Source organism: Cyprinodon tularosa, unplaced genomic scaffold (assembly GCF_016077235.1).
Source record: "Cyprinodon tularosa strain WSP-4 unplaced genomic scaffold, ASM1607723v1 ctg463, whole genome shotgun sequence".
Classification (NCBI taxonomy): domain Eukaryota; kingdom Metazoa; phylum Chordata; class Actinopteri; order Cyprinodontiformes; family Cyprinodontidae; genus Cyprinodon; species Cyprinodon tularosa.
This window is the reverse complement of record NW_024039189.1, coordinates 429,086-447,658: the sequence shown is the minus strand read 5'-3', so window position 1 is coordinate 447,658 and position 18,573 is coordinate 429,086. Positions and strand designations below refer to the sequence as shown.

Here is an 18,573-nt window from a genome sequence, read left to right as displayed (position 1 = left end):
TTATCAGACATTAAATATAGATGCTGTCTCGTGTCTCTGATTTATAATGTCTGCATTTTTTAAATCTAGGTATTTTTTAAATCTAGACAAGGATAGTAAGCCAGCCATCCATCCATCCATCCTGATGAGGTCTCCAACTCAATATAGGTTAAAGCAGTAGATGGTGATTTATTCTGGTTCATACCAAGGATTAGTTTTTTTTTTTATCAGTCAGTCAAATAGTTTGCTGTTTAACACTCTGAATTGAGTCTTTAATCTTCACAAACAATAATTCCTGCCAGATATTAAAAAGGAGGGATCATTTCCTTACATCTCTTTTTGCTGAATTACATTATCACTCAGTAGACTTCAAATAAAGAATGTGATAAATCACAATAAACATAAATGATAATTAACAGGATGACTTGTAAGATGAATTCAAACTAAAACAATAAACAAATCCCACTTGTTTTAAAGAGTTTTAAACAGTTCACACACGTCTAACTCGTTTTTTTTGTTTTATATCTGACAGTAATCTGAAATAGCAGGCAGCACAGTTTACGCTGACATCAGCTAAATATATTTTAGGATCCCTTTATTCCCTACAGCATCATCTTAATCTGTTTTGATTATGTGTTTGTTTAGAAAAATAATTGAGACTTTCATTGTATGTTATCTTTTATTATTGCTTTGAAAGATTAATACTTTTAATCAAAATTAGGTATTAAATATCCAAATTCAGATTACTGATTACTTTAACTATGATGGCATATAGATATTTTCACAAAACTATTGCTGTGTGACTTTCAGCTCTTTACTTGTACGGGATCTTCACCTTCTGGAGTCCAAACAATGAAAACTTGACAACTCTCCACAGAGCTAATTAAATTCCCTGACTTGTCCTGCAATCACAAGGGACATCATTGGTAACCAGATTAGAGAGAAAAATGTTGAATGCTTCAAAAGCATTTCTTTTATTGAATAAACACGTTAACTTGTCTCATCTACTAAAGAAAACCAAATTGAAAGAAAGTCAGATTATTCCAGTAGTTTTCTTAAACCAATTCTAATTCCCAATTTAGAATTAGCAGAATGTCTAAATAAAACAAAAAATAAATTTTAATACATTTATAGAAAATATTGTATTCCTTTGTATTATTTACTTTTAATCTACGAATCTGTTTTGTTAGGAGCTTAATTGATAGACCAGCCGACAGTAAAGTTTAATATTTTTCTTCACAAATAAAAACTTGAACAGAATTGGCTGGACTTGTACCCCCCACCTTTACCACAAACATTGAATTGAATTGAATAGAATTTTGAATTGAATTGGTATCTTTATTTCGAACATGCAAGAGAGAGAAAAAAAAACAATGTTTAAACATATTGCAGCGAGAAACAACAAACAAGGTACCTTTCTTTCCTAAGTTAATATACCTCTATTACATGTGTGAAAAGGAGTATGAAGAGGTAAAACTTATGTCTTCCTACCCCTTTAATTCCTGTATTTCCTCAAATTACAATATTTATAATTATGTTCCTATATATATATATATATATATATATATATATATATATATATATATATATATATATATATATATATATATATATATACATTGTGAACACTTTAACCGTGCCAAAGTCTGTGCCATGCCAGAGTTTCTGAAGAGGATGTCAGTGTGAAGATAATCTTGGACTCAAGGACCATGGATCTGTACCCTGGTACTGTCACATCTGCAGCTCTCAGGGCGGTTTATCTGGACCCAGGAGCTTTGAGCTTTATTTAAAAATAAAATAGTTTTAATGGTTTTCCACTAACTATTGAATATGATTTAACTCATTTTTACATACCTTTTAAAATCAAAATCGAGGTAATAACAGATGTCATGTTTTTACTGTGTGCTTTATGTTTTTCTTTTAGCTTTGGTTTAGAAAATGAGATGCCCTTCTCATTTTCAACAAACTTGTTTTAATCACAAATATATATTTAATGCTAAACCAGCCAGAGGAATAGATTATCTAGAGCCAAACTATAGAACTAAACATTTAAGTTCAGCATGGTCTTATTAGAGCATCATCCTTATTTGTTAGTCCGTCTACTGCATGGCATTGCCTTCAAGGCAAAGAACTTTTCTTTACTGAAATCAAATGTAATGCTGGTGAACTCTGCAAACCAGATTTGTTTGTTTTTTTGTTTTTAATCTTTCGAATGTTATTGTTAGTAATTGGGATTTCAGTCAGGATATTAGAATGGGAAACTGAGTATCAAAGCCTACCAGTGAGATTTTTATTTCCTACTACTTCCTAGTATATTACTATATTACCTTATGTCTGATGGAATCAGATAAAATCCAGATAAAACGTATTTTAAACATGACATTGTAAAAAAAGAAAAAAAAAGAAAAGCAGTTTTCAATGATAATCAGTAAATGTAATCAGTTATTCTTTTTACTGAAAATCTGCTCTGAGTCCATGTTGGTTCGTTTGATGAGCTGGTTGCTGCAGTTTCACCTTTTAATGTTTCCTCTGCAGCAGCTTAAGAAATACCAATCCATCCTGCTGTGCACCTGCTAGGAGAGATATCATTCTGAGGGATTTCTATGTGTGGGTCTTTGTAAAATTAAGCTGTTATTGAGTCATCTCATCAATAAAATTACATGATTGCATTTAAGCAAGTTTTAAAAGCATTTCAAGTGCTTTTTCAGTCACACAAATTATAAAAGTCGAGGGCAGGTTCTGCTTGCTTCTGCTGTCGTCACCATCAGTATCGTGATGTTGCTTCTTGTTGTTGTTGTTCATTCTACTTGGATCGCTGCCCTCATTTTTCCCCCTCTGTTTCAGGCTCAGTGACGAAGCCGCATCAGAGGACTTCTCGTCGCCGTGGCCAGCAGCCCAAGCAGCTCAACAGCCCTGAAGACAGCCTGTACTACAACCAACTAAATGTGAGTTCAAAGTGCCGATAAAGGCCTTTGTCTGAGTTTGGTTCCAGATGATAATACAATTAAACCTACCTGTGCCAGACCCTGGAGCCCCACCCCCACGCTCCTCTGCCTCTTGTCTTGAACATGTGCTTATGCTCTTTATCTGTTGCTTTCATGTCAGGATGTCTGCCTTCACGGTGAATAATTGATGTGGTTTATCAAAGCAGAGCAAGATGCATGCTTCATCAGACTCACTTGAGCCCTTTGATCAGAAAAAAAATTATGCTGTGACTTCTGATATTATCAGCATCTGCTCGTATTCAACACAAAATCACTTTGAATTAAAAATTAATGACTCTCTGCTCATCTTTTGACTGTGTGCTCTTGGCCCTTTCCTCAGAGAACTCTGGATCACCAGGGGAGCAAGAGGAAGCCGAGAAAACTTGGGTAAATAACTGCTTTCCTACTTACAGCGACTCTAAACAGAGCAGGCCCTTTGTGGGATAGGAAAATCCAGAAATGGAGTTGTTTTCTTATAATGTAAATGGATAGCTGAAAATAACAGGCTTTTTATGAGAGGAGGCTTGGCGTCATTATTGAAGGGGGAGCACATTATTCTTTTGTCAGGATGTTAATTTTAATCATTAAAGTGCTGACTTTGTACTGTAAATCACTCTGTTTGAGTAAACACCTGGCTACATCTCTGCTGAGTCTGCAAATATTGTCTCTTTTTGTTCAGATCAGGAAAATGTTCGTCACTGCTCTCTATCCAGTTTTTTTTTTTTTTTAGTTTTCTCTTTTCTCACATCACAGTCAAATCAAAGTGTTGGACGGAGAGGACGAGTACTACAAATTACTGTCGACTGTGGAGTCGATCCCTGAGGAAGAGCACGCGACTGAACCCCACCCCACCCTTTCCAACGGGCCCCTTGTCAGTCAGCGCTGAGGCTCTGCATCCGTGTCAGCCGGTAAGAAAAGACATGTCAGATGCAGAGACAGACAGACACTCCAAAGAAAAAGTCCTCTGAGTTGGAAGCACTTTGGAAGGAAGAACAAGTATCACGATGAGCAACTTGTGCAGACATTATACCCGTATCTTCTAATCCAAAGCGCTCAGAGTTTGCATGAATAGTTTACCCATCTTTTATAGCATTATTGTAGAGATGCACTTATCTCTAGATTATATGACTTCTTTTTAAAACTATAATATAAGCGGATTTAGTTTATTGTGTTCTTGCTGTGATTGGAGGTTAATTCCCTTTATCAGAAGCAGCAGCTAAAACCCATTTTAAAAGACAAAACAGCGTTAACTTTTTAACCATTTCCCTTATGTTAGCATTTAACACAGTTGGCACAGCAATCATCACAATGGATTCAAGATTTTTTTTGTTAAAGCATAAGGTGGGATGAAATTTATGGCATCAGGATTCTGTCAAAAAGGCACACATACAATAAATACTCCTAACAGCAGCTTTACTTCATATAGACACTCATAAACTACTCCTCATGCGCATGTTTAAGTTTTACATGTGCCCAAGTATATCACATACATGAGTGCTTGTTTCTTCTCTTCCCATGTGTGGTTTAATTTCAGGCGAGCAGCCTCCTTCCTCCTCGCGTGTGGACCTGTTTCTGCTCACTTCTGTCAACTTTTATCACTTTGAAGGCGTTATCTACCAGACAAAGCAACCTGCTTATGATTGGCTGCTTTCCAGGAAATCTTGCATCTTGGGCTGTTGCCACTAAACTCTATTTATTGACTGCATTGCTGATAGGCTGTAAAAAGTCACCTGCTGCCATCTTGGTACTCCCCTCTCTCACGGAGTCAAGCCATAAAAATGCCTGCAATATAATGTAAATACTATACGATGTAATTAATACATATATATTACATGTACAGCATCAGTTTAGCATTTTTAGCACTTCATCAGTTAGTGGGTGTGTGTGTGGGGGGGTGTAATACTCTTAATATGTAACTACAGTTTTATTATGTTCCAATAACAAACAAATTTTGTTGTGATTGATTTGTGTAATGAGTCATATTACATGATTTGTAGACTTCATGGACTTCATACTGAATATGCAAAGTGATGAGCCTATTTTTTACCATAAATGACAATAATCTACTGATGCTAAGAAACAGCACGTGTATGTCAAAGTGATTAATTTATATTTATTTTAAAAGTCTTAGGCCCCCCCCAAAAAAAGGGAAAATCATTGTTTTTCGATGCTGTAGCGCACGTATTGTTTACATCCCAACCAGTCTAAGGGAGTACCAATGTGGCGGCTGGGGACTTCACAGCTTCACCCTGTACAATGGCTTATCAGCAATCCAGTAAAAAAATAGAGATCAGTTAAACCCTGAATTGTTGAAACTGTAACTAATATACAGTCGTATGTTTTACATACCTGCTCACCTTTATCACGCCTGCACTGTAAAAAATGAAAAATGTCTTGAGAGATGTACTGAACGAAATTTCTTTTTGTATACACTCTGTGTATACAAATTCAATTCAATTCAGTTTATTTATATGCCGTCAATTCACAACACGTCATCTCAAGCCACTTTACAATTCACCAGATCATACAGTCAATTTGATTCAAAGTTTTCTATCTAAGGAAAACCATATGATTGCATCAACTCATTGACTCGAATGCAATCCCTCACACTAAGCATGCATGTAGCGACAGTGGAGAGGGAAAGCTCCCCTTTAACAGGAAAATAAAGTCTTTATAAATGATAATAAAGTCTGTCTAAGTCTAATTCAGTTGTTGTGATGCGTTGCGTTGGTAACCAGCATAAACTGTCTTCCCGTTTCCAGCTAGCGTTTGACCAAGCAAATACTATTAGGCTATTTGACCATTACTTTTAGGTAGGTGTCCAGCCAGTCAGAATCCACTATAAACCCTGATAATTGTACAGTATATGGAATAAAAGACTTTGCTTACTTACTTCCAACTCTTGAAGAGAAGTGGTTAGCTTGAATTCTCTTTGCTATTAGGAAGAAGAGTACAGCCTCAAGAGGCATCCACTGCTCATTGAGAACAGTACCAATGATTTTTGCTTTTATATTAGCATCCAGTAACACAGAAAATGTTGATAGATTTGATACAAGTAGTTTTTTGTTTTTTTTTTAAAGGCCCAAAGGGGCCTGAATCCTGTCTAAATCTAGCAACAAAGTCACGTAACTGGCAAAACTGGCTTAAAAAGATGCACAAAAGCAACTATCAGCTTAACATTTCTCTTATCTAATTTAAGTTTTATCTTGCAGCCAGTTTTATCTTGCAGCAGACATGTTTCCACTTCTCATAAAAAATGTTTTCTTAAAAAAAAAAACCCTCTTAAAACTTCATTTAAAATAAAACAATGACACTATAAATAATCAAATATTAGTAAGTGATAATAATTAGTAATAATAAATCTTACCACAGTAACCAATTTCACCCAGAAGTGTTGGTAGGAATAACTATTAGTGCCATGTTTTCTTAGGAGTTCACTGATCAGGGAAAAAATAAAATAAAATTTTAGTTTTTGATCAGCTAGCCAGTCACTTTTCAACTGCTCACCAGCAAATTTCTCCCCAGAACTGCTTGATAATAGTGAGATGAACTCATGCAAAGTTGCACTTAGCTTTTTATTTGCTTCTACGAGAAGACAAAAGCAGGTTTATTATGTTTTCGGTAATAGATCAAACCTTGCCATGTGTTTAGAATATTGTTCAGGTCACAGATTGCTATGAAACCTTGCAGACGTTCCGTTATGAAACACGTTAATAGTCAAAACAAAATGAAACCATCATGATGTTATGCTGTAGGAGGGGTGCACAAATTAAAAAATATGTGGTATTAATAAAGCACTGGGAGTAAAGCCCCATATGCCTGAAATAAACAGTTTATGACTCTGTTATCAGTTTACTTCCTCATTATATTTATGATAGATTAATGAATAATATAACTGCTGAGAAATAACTCCTTACATCCATGGAAAAACAAAAGTATCTTCATCTGTTTTAGTCAAACTGCAAAACTATGAAAAAAATATGGTTTCCGTCTTTAACTAAAACATTTTCCAGCTCTTCTCCTCATTTTCAATGAAAAGGGCGCTCCTACTGCAGGCAGCTAAACCTCCAGCCTAAGCAGTGTTAACATGAAATTGAAACATCTACCTATTTCCGAGCCTCGTGTCTCCTGTCTAATACTGATCCAAAGACAAATCCCTTGGAAACCCAGAACTCTTTCGATAAGTTTCCCCTCTGCGAGTTGCCTTTAGTTAGAGGGGCTTTGTGCTGTCTGAGAGCAGAGAATCACCAAACAGAGCTTCACAGAGGCTGAGCTAGACCGCACTTTGAATTTCACCCTAAATACAGAGAAAAAATCTTTTAAGATGTGAAGCATCGGAAATGCGGGGCTGGCGAGTTGATTTGTGGAGCTCTTTTTTTTTTCAATTTGCATATCATTTACTGCATCTCCCTTTGTTGACACCCGAGGGCCTGAGAGAAGATTTTGATCTTAATAGGAAGAGTAGGGTGGTATGAGTGAGGATCTCATCCTCCTTATGCTCAGCGGGAAAAACATTAGAGCTCTGCCTTGATAGCAAACTGGCTTCAGTTAGGTTGGATTTACAGGAATCCTGGTGAGTTGAAAGAGGCCCAAACTGTTCAATATTGTGAGGGTCGGATGCAAGTTGTTGCATGGGGACATTACACGCTATCTATATGTGAATTTAACTTTTTTTTTTTTTTACCATCGGAACTACAAGGTCTGATACAGTGGAAGTTGTTAAAACTTTTTGCAAGTTAAAATTAAGACGGCAGACCATTGGGACTCCACCAGTTTTTGTGGTTGTGACCCTGTAATTTTCCAACCGTAACTGAGCTGTTTGTTTTTTTTAAGCACCCACAAATTTTTGTGAAGTAACTTGTGTAGCTTTATACATCTGTTTCAAGAAGAAAAAATCCTACTTATTAGTGTAGGAAGTGAGCAGTGGTGGGTATGAGATTTTCAAAATACTATATCATTGAGTGTAATATTTTCTCTGTATTTGCAGAAATGCAGGTCTACATTCTACATCATGATACTGCTGTAAAACAGAAAATCAGACATTATTCGCACTGTTGTAAATTAACACTTTTATAAATGTGTGTATTTATAGCAAGCTGATAAATTGGTTTGGCTGGAACAATCCATCTGGCTTACATCACAAAACTATGGGTATACGTATACAGCCATCCACATCAATGCATCGATTAAATGATTAACAATTAAATTACGTTGATGTAAAATGAAAATATCGAACCACATATTCATCTTTATGATATGCCTTTTATTTCTAATTAACAAGACATCAGATGGTAGTCAAAACGTGTGTTATCATCATTATCATCATTATTTATTTATAATAACTCTTTTTTTTTTTATCAAAATGCTGAAGCCTGTCAGAGCCTCGAAATTGAATGATGTTATCATGTCGTATCATTTCCACATATGAGATGTGGAAATTGTATGGAATGAATCGTGCCAGACAGGCGATATTGGCATATATCATATCATATCATCGTCCAAACAAATCCTATAACATCGTATTATGATTTCGATTTTTTAACAAAACATGATTATAGTAATATTTTCAAGAAAGTGCTTTTTTTTATTACAAATACCAGTCTCATATGTTGCAAAGTAAATTATAAAGAATTTATAATCAGTTTAAAACACTAAATAATTGATAAAGAACTGCATACAGTTTCTGTATCCATTCCAGGTTTGTTTGCTAGGAGTATAGAGCTTTGGCTCAGAATGACATTACGCCTAAGTTGAGTGTTCCTTTTTCAAGTCTGTAAACTGTGGTATTTATTGTTGCTAATTACTATCTGCAATACATGCCAACAATAATATATTTTTCTCCGTTACTAGTATTCAAACACAATATAACCATGCTTTTAATTTCACCTTTTACACAAGAATGTACTTAACTGTTTTATATATGATCAGAAGTGTTAGTGAAGTTTCAGTGTTTGCATCCATATTGAATACTAAACTTCTTTTGCGAGTTCCCTCTTTCTAGACATAATTCTGATTTCAAAGTACAATCTTGTGATTTCCACTGAAATCTTAGAAATTCCTTCATCTGACTGTAACTTGAACGTACAATAGGACAGTTTTATAGTTATCCATTGCTATGGTGGTCTTTAAAGCCCCAATCTCTTTTCAGTGCATAAGTATTTTGATTGCCAATGAAGAACGGCGCCTACTCTTAAAAAGCCTTTAAAAGTGTCCCTTTTTTTCTACTGATTGTACTTTATTGTACTTTATTGTGATTTATGTGGCAAAATGTGGCCAAATAAAACATTTAATACAATCAGGTTCATCTTCGGAACTTAAATACCCTGTCAATGCAACAACTACTTCCTTCTCAACTTCAAAGTACGAGTTAAAACATTGGTACAGTGGGGCAAAAAAGTATTTAGCCACTAATTGTGCAAGTTCTTCTGCCTAGAAAGATGAGAGATGTCTGTAATTTTCATCATAGATGCACTTCAACTAAGAGACAAAATGAAGAAAAAACATATTAGGACATTGCACTGTATGAATTGCAAAGAATTTATTTGTAGATCATTGTGAAAAACTACATATTTAGTCGATAAAAAAAGTTTAACTCAGTACTTTGTAGCACAAAATTTGTTTCCAATGTTAAAGCCCAAATATTTCCTGGTAGTCTCAACCAGGTTTGCAAATACTTTACACGAAACACTATAGGGGGTATTTTGGCCCATCCCTCCATGCAGACTTCCTCTAGAGCAGTGATGTCTTGTAGAGGGCACTTGGCACTAGGGACTTTCAACTCCATGCACAATTCTTTCTTAAGTCTGGACACTGGCTTTGCCATTGCAGCACCTTGAAATGCTATTTATGTTAAGACCCAGCCATTTTCCATCTACAAGACTCTTACTGATAGAAGGTTGTTTTGACTTGAAGTCTCACGATTCATGCCCCCATTCATTCCTCCCTTAACATGGACCAGTTAGCCTGTCTCTTTTGCAGAGAAAATGCCCTGAAGAATGATGTTTCCACCCCCATCCTTCACAGTAGGCATGGTGTTCTTGGAATGCAACTCAGCTTGTCTTGTTTGGAGACACAAGAATGTTGAGTTTGTGCCAAAAAAATGTGATTTTGATATCATCTTACAACATGATATTCTCCAAATCATCTTCTGGATCATCTGTATGCTCCCTTGCAAACTTCAGATGGGCCCAGACATGTATCTGATTAAGCAGGGGGCGTGTGCTAGTAATGGTTGCCTTTGTTACATTGGTCAGAGATTATTGTCCTTTATTAATCAAGTCCCTCCATGTAGTTCTGGGATCTTTGCTCTTAGAACTTGCATTAACTTTCTTGTTCATTTGAGGGAAATATTTTAAAATTTTGCCATTTCCATCACGCTTTTCTGATGCAATACTTCAAAATGTGCTTTAGAAAAGGGTGAGGGAAATGCACCTACTGTTTGAGGGTGTGAACAGGTGTGTTTTATACAGATAATAAGTTTAAACAGGTGTCATGAATACAGTTAATGTGTTGAGGACAGAAGGGCTTCTTACTTGTTTTCCTCTGTAATTTACAAATATGTTGCTTAAAAATCCTTCAATGAAATTTCCTTAATTTTTACCTTTGCTGAGAAACAGGGGCGGATTTAGGAAATTTGGGGCCCTAGCCAAACACAGGTTGGGGGCATTCCAAATTGAGAAGACAACACATAAAACAGACCCCTTATACAGATACTTAAATTTTAATAGAATAGGCATACATAATTTTTTCTACGTTTTGTCCCTCTCTTCTCGTCCCTTTTCTTATTGTTTTCCTCTCTATTTTTTGTATTCAGCTGACTTTTCATACTGTCTCAAAAGGAATGAAAGACTTTTTCTAAGAACTAAGCTCACTTAGCTGATTGTTCCTTCCTTTTTTTCCAAAAAGGCACACTTAATATTATAAGCATTCTAATGGCATCTTAGCGAAAGGATTTTTATCAAAACATAATTATTGTGCACAAATAAGGAATTGTTGTATTCACCATACATGTAAACAGAGTTTTATGGGGCCCTCAGGAACTTGGGGCCCTAGGCAACTGCCTATTATTACCTAATGGTAAATTGCCACCCTGCTTAGAAGGTTGTGATTTCATTGCCATTGCTTTGTCTGTCTGTTTTCAAAATAACTTAAAAAGTTATGGATGGATGGATTTAATATATTTTTAGGTGAGAAATTGCTCCTCACAACTTAATCTTTGTATTAAATTTAACAAGAAATAACCTAATTTTAAATTTAAATTTTTTCTGTGTTTAAGCAATGGAGCCCCAGTTCTTCAATCTTGTATGGGCTGCCTACTCAGCCAGGAGGTGATCCGTCATTAACCCTTATTTATTTTAACTCAAAAAGTTTCTAAACATGTTTTTAACTGAGAAGGTGCTCCTCAAAGGTTCCTTTGTGTAGTCTCGCAGATTTTCCGCTGCTTGCTATCAGGTATTTGGTGAAAACTGTGAAAACCAGAAACTGGTGAAAACCACAAAGTTTTAAAATGTTTGGTTCATTTAGGATATTCCTGTTTCACCACAGTTAAAAAAAAATTCTAAAGGAATAATGATCTGATGGTGGGCTTAAACTTTTTATTGTAGAAACAACAAACATGCCTATTTTTTGCCATCAGATATCAGAGATTAACTTGTTATCATAATGAATAACTGTGTTAACTCGTTCTTACTGGTTATTTAAAAATAATTAAGCAGCATTCTAGCCAGCTGTGGGTTGATAAAAAAAATACATTTCGAATTAACTTTTTAAGCTTAGAGATTGACTTGAAGCTGTTCAGCACATGTAGTGAAGGCAGAATAAGTTGTGTGTTTTTAGTTCTGCTTCCCACTGAACTGGTAGTCTAGTGCACGCTGAATGTGCCGGCGAATAACCAAGGAGTACAATAAACAAAGTAATAGGAAAACCAGGGCTTTATATTTCTAAGCTTTTAGTGAAAAAAGAGCTAATCTTGAGCAATCTCCACGTACCAATCCACATACCTATCACCCCTTATTGAATATTTCCTTGTTATCTGATCAAGCAAGTCTACATCTGTAAGGTTAAGTGGCATCTCTAAATTGTCCTTAGGTGTGAGTTTGAGTGTGCATGGTTGTTTGTCTCTGTGTTGCCCTGCGACAGACTGGCGACCTGTCGAGGTTGTACCCCGCCTCCTGCCATTAGACTGCCAGAGATAGGCACCGGCCCCACTGCAACCCTGACAAAGTGATGGATGGATGGATGGATGGATAGATGGATGGATGGATGGATGGATGGATGGATGGATGGATGGATGGATGGATGGATGGATGGATGGATGGACGGACGGACGGACGGACGGATGGATGGATGGAAGTCTACACCATATTTTGTGTTGTGATAATACTCCACAGACTTTGGCTTCAGCCAATTAGTAATGCCTCCACCTGTGGATACAATGCTGAGAACAGAAATATTTTAGGAGGCTCCTTGATATACTTTAAGCATTGTAGTCCCACGTTTCAGCATCCTTGTAAAGAACAGAGGGAAGTGGGTGTTTGTGTTGGGGGGATAACACAAAACACACTTCCTGTTCCTTTTAAAAGATTCCTCTTTAAAAAAAAATGCGTAAACTGGCTCGATCTCCATTTTCCCCATCATGCTTCATTTCAGGCATTTCAGGCAATCAACTGTCAGTGAAAGTGATTTCATGGTATAAAAGTGTATTCTAACGGGATACACATCCATATTCATGATTTAAGGATCAGCTGGCCGTGGCAGTGGCCTTGACCCTAATAATATTTTTAAAGAGTTTTTCACCATGTAGCAGGTCTACTGTTCTGGAGAACTTAGTAGAACTGAAAATACTGACACGTAAGTTTTAGTGCGTGACACATCATTGATGAAGCTGGCACAGGTTTGAGGCCTGGCCAGGTGACCTTTGCTATCAACCTCATATCCTGCCAGCTCACTTTTAAATAAGACTTAGACTAAGACCTAGACTAAGATCAATTTTATTGTCATTTGTACAAACATAGTGTATACAAAATTAAATTTTGTTTTGTATACAAGAAAGGCATCTAGTAAATCTAAATCTCTTCAAATGTGTTGGAAATACATCAACATCAACTATTATTACCAATCATGCATTCATTTTCAATTAACATTTAATTGACTTTCTCTAGTAGTATCATAAACTGGAGGTAAGTTTATAAATCTGCTGATCATGAATCTTAAACATCCATTGTATTTCTCAAAACCAGCCAGTATTATAGCTGTTTCTTAATGAATTTATTTAAGTTTGTTGAAATACCGTACTAGGAATAGGAGGCTGATTTGTGATGTTCAATTGGATTAAAAATGAAAACTGCTCTATAGCGATTCAAAAGTAAAGTATAATAGACTATTAAAGATATGTCTCAAATATAATAACTACATTTTTTTTAAATCAATAATGACCTATAAATAGTTTTTTTTTTTATGTGGACCCTCGTGTCTTCGTGGTTTATCATCAAATTTTAAGGGTGCAGGAATTCAAAGAGTAATACAGCAGAACACTGAAAGTGTTATAATGTGGTGTCACAGTTAGTTCAGACGCATTTCACCTCCGGTCCTCGCCACAGATCGCAGAATAATTAAGATCCTCATTGTGCATTACTCTCTTGCTGGGATAGTTGGTTCCTCTGAAGAGCAGTCTGAAATAGGTCACCCCAGCACCCTGTAGTGCGTCATAAAAGTACACTGAATCAATTAAGTGTGATCACGCTCCCTTGATTATTTCGGCCCTGTTTTACCACAGAGAGGAATTTCAAATAGGCTCACTAGTTTGAATAACAAGGTTGGACTGTGGTGACAAATGGTGCCAGAGAGGGTGTTTCTTTCCCCTGTTTTTTCTCTGCCAAATTAACTCCCCTGGCTGATTGCCTGCTTTAGCATATGAGAGGAGGTGAGCAGAGGTGGGTGCATAATTGCCTCCGATGGTTGATTATGTGCTGTAAAAGGCAAATGTTATGAAATGCTGACCTGACAAGCAGAAACTTCAGGTTAGTGTGGAGTTGTGCAGAAAGCAGGATACTGATGGGCAGTTTTGAAGGAGCGTTTTAACCCCTGACACCTGTGTTTTTTTATACATTCCCTCAAATCCAGCTCAGTCTTGTTTTTAGCCTCATTAAAATCTGACAACATCTGGTGCGTGGGATAAGGCACCTTTAATGTGGCTAACATTACTGCTGCTGTTATTTTAGTTATTTATTTTTTGCCATTTTAGCTATTTACCTCATGGGCTGTGTGCTCATTCATTAGAGATGCACCCAAACTGCGTTATTCTGAGTTTTTAAAACCACATTTTATGGAAATCGTTGAAGCTGCAGCCTCCACGGGTGATGAAAAGCTTTTATTTTCTAAAGAAGTGTGCTTACCTTTTCACCTAATAGTGATGTCTCACTTCAAAGAAAGAACACGATTAGGCCAACATTGTCCTGTTTCTATATACTCAGAGTTCAAAGGGAGAGTTTCACATACAGCCTCCTCCAATCCCCCGGTTTACGTGCTTTTCATACTCACACATGTCTGTTTTTTCTAACACTGGAACTATTTTCACGCTCTTAAGAGTTCCTACTGTGCCTAAAGTATTCATACCCCATTGAATTCTTCTGCATTTTATCCTTGTACATCACACCTCAATGTATTTTATTGGGTTTCATTTGAAAATACACACAGTTGCTTATATTAGTGAAAGCAACACAACTACTCTTTGTTTTAAGGTTTTTACTAAGAGTCAGAAAAGTAAGGCATGCAATTGTATCGAGATCTCTCAACACTTTGTAGAAACCCTTTTTTGGGGTTATGTGTTCACTAGCCTTGCACATCTAGAGTTAGATAGGTACGCTCAGTTAGATTGGATAGAAACTGCCTGTAAACATGCATTTTCTGAATTATCAGCGGACTCTCTGGGTTTTGTTTCTTAACCATCCTGTCCTATCAAATTTTGTGGCCTCCCCAGAGCATGATACTACTACCATATTTTACAACACGTATGATTTGTGAGAGATAAAATAAAAAAAATAAATAAAAAAAATCATCTTATGACTTTCTTACGGCAGTTTCCTATTTCTAACCTTGCCTGTAAGCAAAATTCCTGTGGTAATTGTGCCTTCACAAACACACAACAGTCGATCTTGTACCACTCCCACTTCAATAGTTCAAAATCAACCACAAACGGCTCCGCCAATCAGGTTGCACTATTGTGGTTAAAGGCAACACATATAGCTGTGATGAAAGAGTTGCTGATCCCAGAGCCAAACCACAGTAAACTTCACACATGTAGCTGCTGCTATCACAACTGTTACTCTGCAAGAACCAAACATGTTCTTTTTCTAAAGGTGGCGGGAATAAGAAAAGTTTGTTTAGCCTCCAAGTAGCCACACTTCATGAGAAGCTCAAATGCAGAACTCAGAAATTCCCATCCACTGTAGCTAAAGCCAGGCCTACACTACGATTTTTGCCCTTTTTGGGGTGATTCTCCAGTCAAACATTTTTCAGCATCATCATGCATCATGTGTCGTGTAGTATACAGGGGGCAACGAGGGCCGTTTAGCCTCTCACAACCACCTCCCAATCAGGAATCGTAAGTTCGGCAGAAAATCAAACATGTTTGGAATTCAGTCGGCCATTGCAAGGTGTTTGTGGACAAATCCTGCTGTTGATGTATAGCTATGAGCATCCACGAGCCAAGTTATCAGAACCTCAAGCTCTGCAAACGTGGGAGTTCTTCTTAAAGATTGACGATTCTGACCAGCTCCATCTCTCAGCGCTGAGTCCGATGTGTGGTTTTTGGATGTGCAATTTGAGAAGGTAGATCGCATCAGAGCGTCGGGACACACGTTTGAGAACATACATCATGAGCTGTGAACTTTTAAACCCTGCGGTTTCGTCGTACATTTTCAGCTGTAGCTTTTAGTTCAACGATTGAAAATATAGCACAGTGTTAGAAAACACAACAGCAACACAAAGGCAGAGGAGGCATTTTTTGGTTTGAAAGGTGGAAGGGCTGAAAGAAAACTCTTTAGAAGACAATTCAACTCATGAATCATACTCATAAAATGCTAATACAAATCAATGCCACTGCCTCGATCAGTCGATCCTTAAACTACCCATTAAGTAACAGACCACTGTACATATTTACAAACCTGAAAAAAGCTGCCACTGTTCCACCTTAACAATGGCCATCCAAATTTTCTCAGACATGTTTCATTAAAAAAAGAATATGCCCAAACAATATGTGAAGAAAAACTAGAGACCCTTCAAGACAGGGTTGCAAGAACAAAATGACAATTATGTTCTTGCAGCTTTGGGAGCAAGAAAAGAAAAATCTTCTAATGGAGTATGCTGGAGACTTTCGATGAGCAAAATAAAGAAAACTAACCAATTTTTTCCTTCCACTTCAAACGTATGAGTTAGTTTGTGCTGATCCATCAAAAAAAATCAGAATTAAATACAGTTTTTGTATGAGGCTTTGACCCAACAAGGTTTGAAAACATTTAAGAGCTTAAAGGAGATTTACAAGGGGTGATATGTATTTATTGTAAAGAATTTGAACAGACAACTGTTTAACACTTTTAACTCTTGTTAAATTCAATTAAAGGGGAAAAGATAATAGCTTTTAAAGCGAAAAAAAGTCATCATTTGCACCATGTTGCTGCCTAATGATTGAACAAACTAACATTTTTCAGATGTCAGATGTATGTTGGTGGCTCTAAGCAACAGAGACATTCCCTAAAGACGACATTAATAAAGAAACTGGTTGAGCCTGGTTGAGACACAAAGACTAAGAGGAAGGGAAGAAGAAAGAGATAAAAGAGTCTGTTGAGTACATACATCAAAGCTCTCTTAATGACCAGGGATGCCATTAGGGTTACAGTAGCTTTTGTTTCAGCTTTCTCTCACCTGCAGTTTGTTGAGGACGCTCTATGCACTGTTTTGTTGTTCAAATTTGCATGAATATAAAATGCATGCATGCAGGGATAAGAAAGAGTTGCTTCCCGGCTGCTCGGTCTTAGAGGTGACCAAATGTTTTAGTCAGAATTACAGCCTCCTTTTCATTTGTAAAATAGACCTGGAACCAGTTTCCTCCCACTTTTAAAAAGGATAAAGCAAAACAAAAGGTTCACACACAAACAGGGTAGTCTGTGATGCTGTGCACCGTGAAATGTGTTGTCTTAAAGTTTTCTGCCTCCGGTGCTGGAATTGGTTTTGACAAATCAGAGCGTGAAATTAAAATGAGCCTCTCTCAGTTTGCATACCTGATGGGGGCACAACCAGACTTGGCATGGCTAAAGGTGTGACCCTGTTTTGTTTTAGCCCCATCTTTGCTGTCCCAGATGGTGGGACCAGCTGCCGTTGAATAAATGCTGGACCGGTAACAGTGTGAGAATTACCACGGCCTTGTTTCGGTTTGAGATGCATCACAGAAAGCTTGTCACATTTTGGCCACTGCCAGCATGGAGCTGCAATTTTCACCCGGTGATCAGCAGAACTTAGTTTTTATTCTTTAAGTCAAGCACAGTGGACAAATTTTCATATTTATCTTCTTTATAAATCAGTCTTTGTTCTTGAAATAAGCCCATGCATCTCTGTAACTTCCAACATCATCAAACATGTCTTATTTCAGGGTTTTAACAATCAGAACTCATATTCCTGATATGATGCACAAAGTGATTTATCCAATCTGTTTTTTTTCTATTAATTTTATGTTTGTAGCTTAAAGCTAATGGAGACTTTAATTTTATGTTCTCAGAAAATCACATCACAACCAAGAAAAAAGATTTTGATGCAAAAATGTTATATTATATCCTGAACAACCATGAGGTAAACATGCACCTAAAACACTCTTGATAGCTCCACAAGTGGTCATAATAATGACGCTGGTTATTCAGAGAAGGTCTTCTCCAGGCATATAATCAGAAAAATAATTGAAAAAATAAAAGGTTAAGAAAAGGTAAAATGGATTTAAAAGTTTGGAGGAGATTCACGATATGTTCTAAAGAAAGGAAGAAAAAATGCGATTCTTGTCCTTTGGTATCTTTAATCGAAAGTATCCCGTTTATCCTACCAGTCCATTAAATGGACTTCTCTACATTTTTGCATTAACCAAAAAATTAACTCCTGTTGTATTTTGGTTTCCGCATAGATGGTATTTAAAAACATTCGTATTCACCTAAGTGAAAATGACCATAGAAAGTATTAAAGCCATTAGTTTAAATCAATGCATAATTATGTGTAATAATGGCCTAGTCAAAGTCCAGACCTAAATTCAACTGAGAATCTGTGGCAAGGCTTAAAAACTGATATTCACAGATGCTCCCCATCGATTTAGACTCAGCTTGAGTTTTATTTATTTATTTTTTGCAATGTTGAATGGGTGAAATCTTTTGTTTCAAAATGTGCAAAGCTGGTAGACATACTCAACAGACATTATTTTACAGTCGCTATAAAAGAAAATTCCAAGAGGTATGTACTTTGTGGGTTGAAAAAAATGCATGCCACACCTTTTAGATTGTGCTCACAAACAGCTGTTGAAAACCAAGTATCACCTTTCATCTTTTTTACAACAATTATGTCTATCACATAAAATAAT

The 18,573-nt window shown here is 36.6% G+C and overlaps 1 protein-coding gene across 1 annotated transcript in view; it reads left to right on the top strand.

The window, feature by feature from the left end:
- Window positions 1-18,573, top strand: part of myo3b (myosin IIIB) — a 113,246-nt gene that overhangs the window by 93,531 nt on the left and 1,142 nt on the right. The window contains exons 34-36 of the mRNA XM_038301181.1: window positions 2,824-2,924; window positions 3,304-3,350; window positions 3,694-3,871. Coding sequence (XP_038157109.1) covers window positions 2,824-2,924; window positions 3,304-3,350; window positions 3,694-3,871 — 326 coding nt within the window. The remainder of the gene's footprint in view (window positions 1-2,823; window positions 2,925-3,303; window positions 3,351-3,693; window positions 3,872-18,573) is intronic.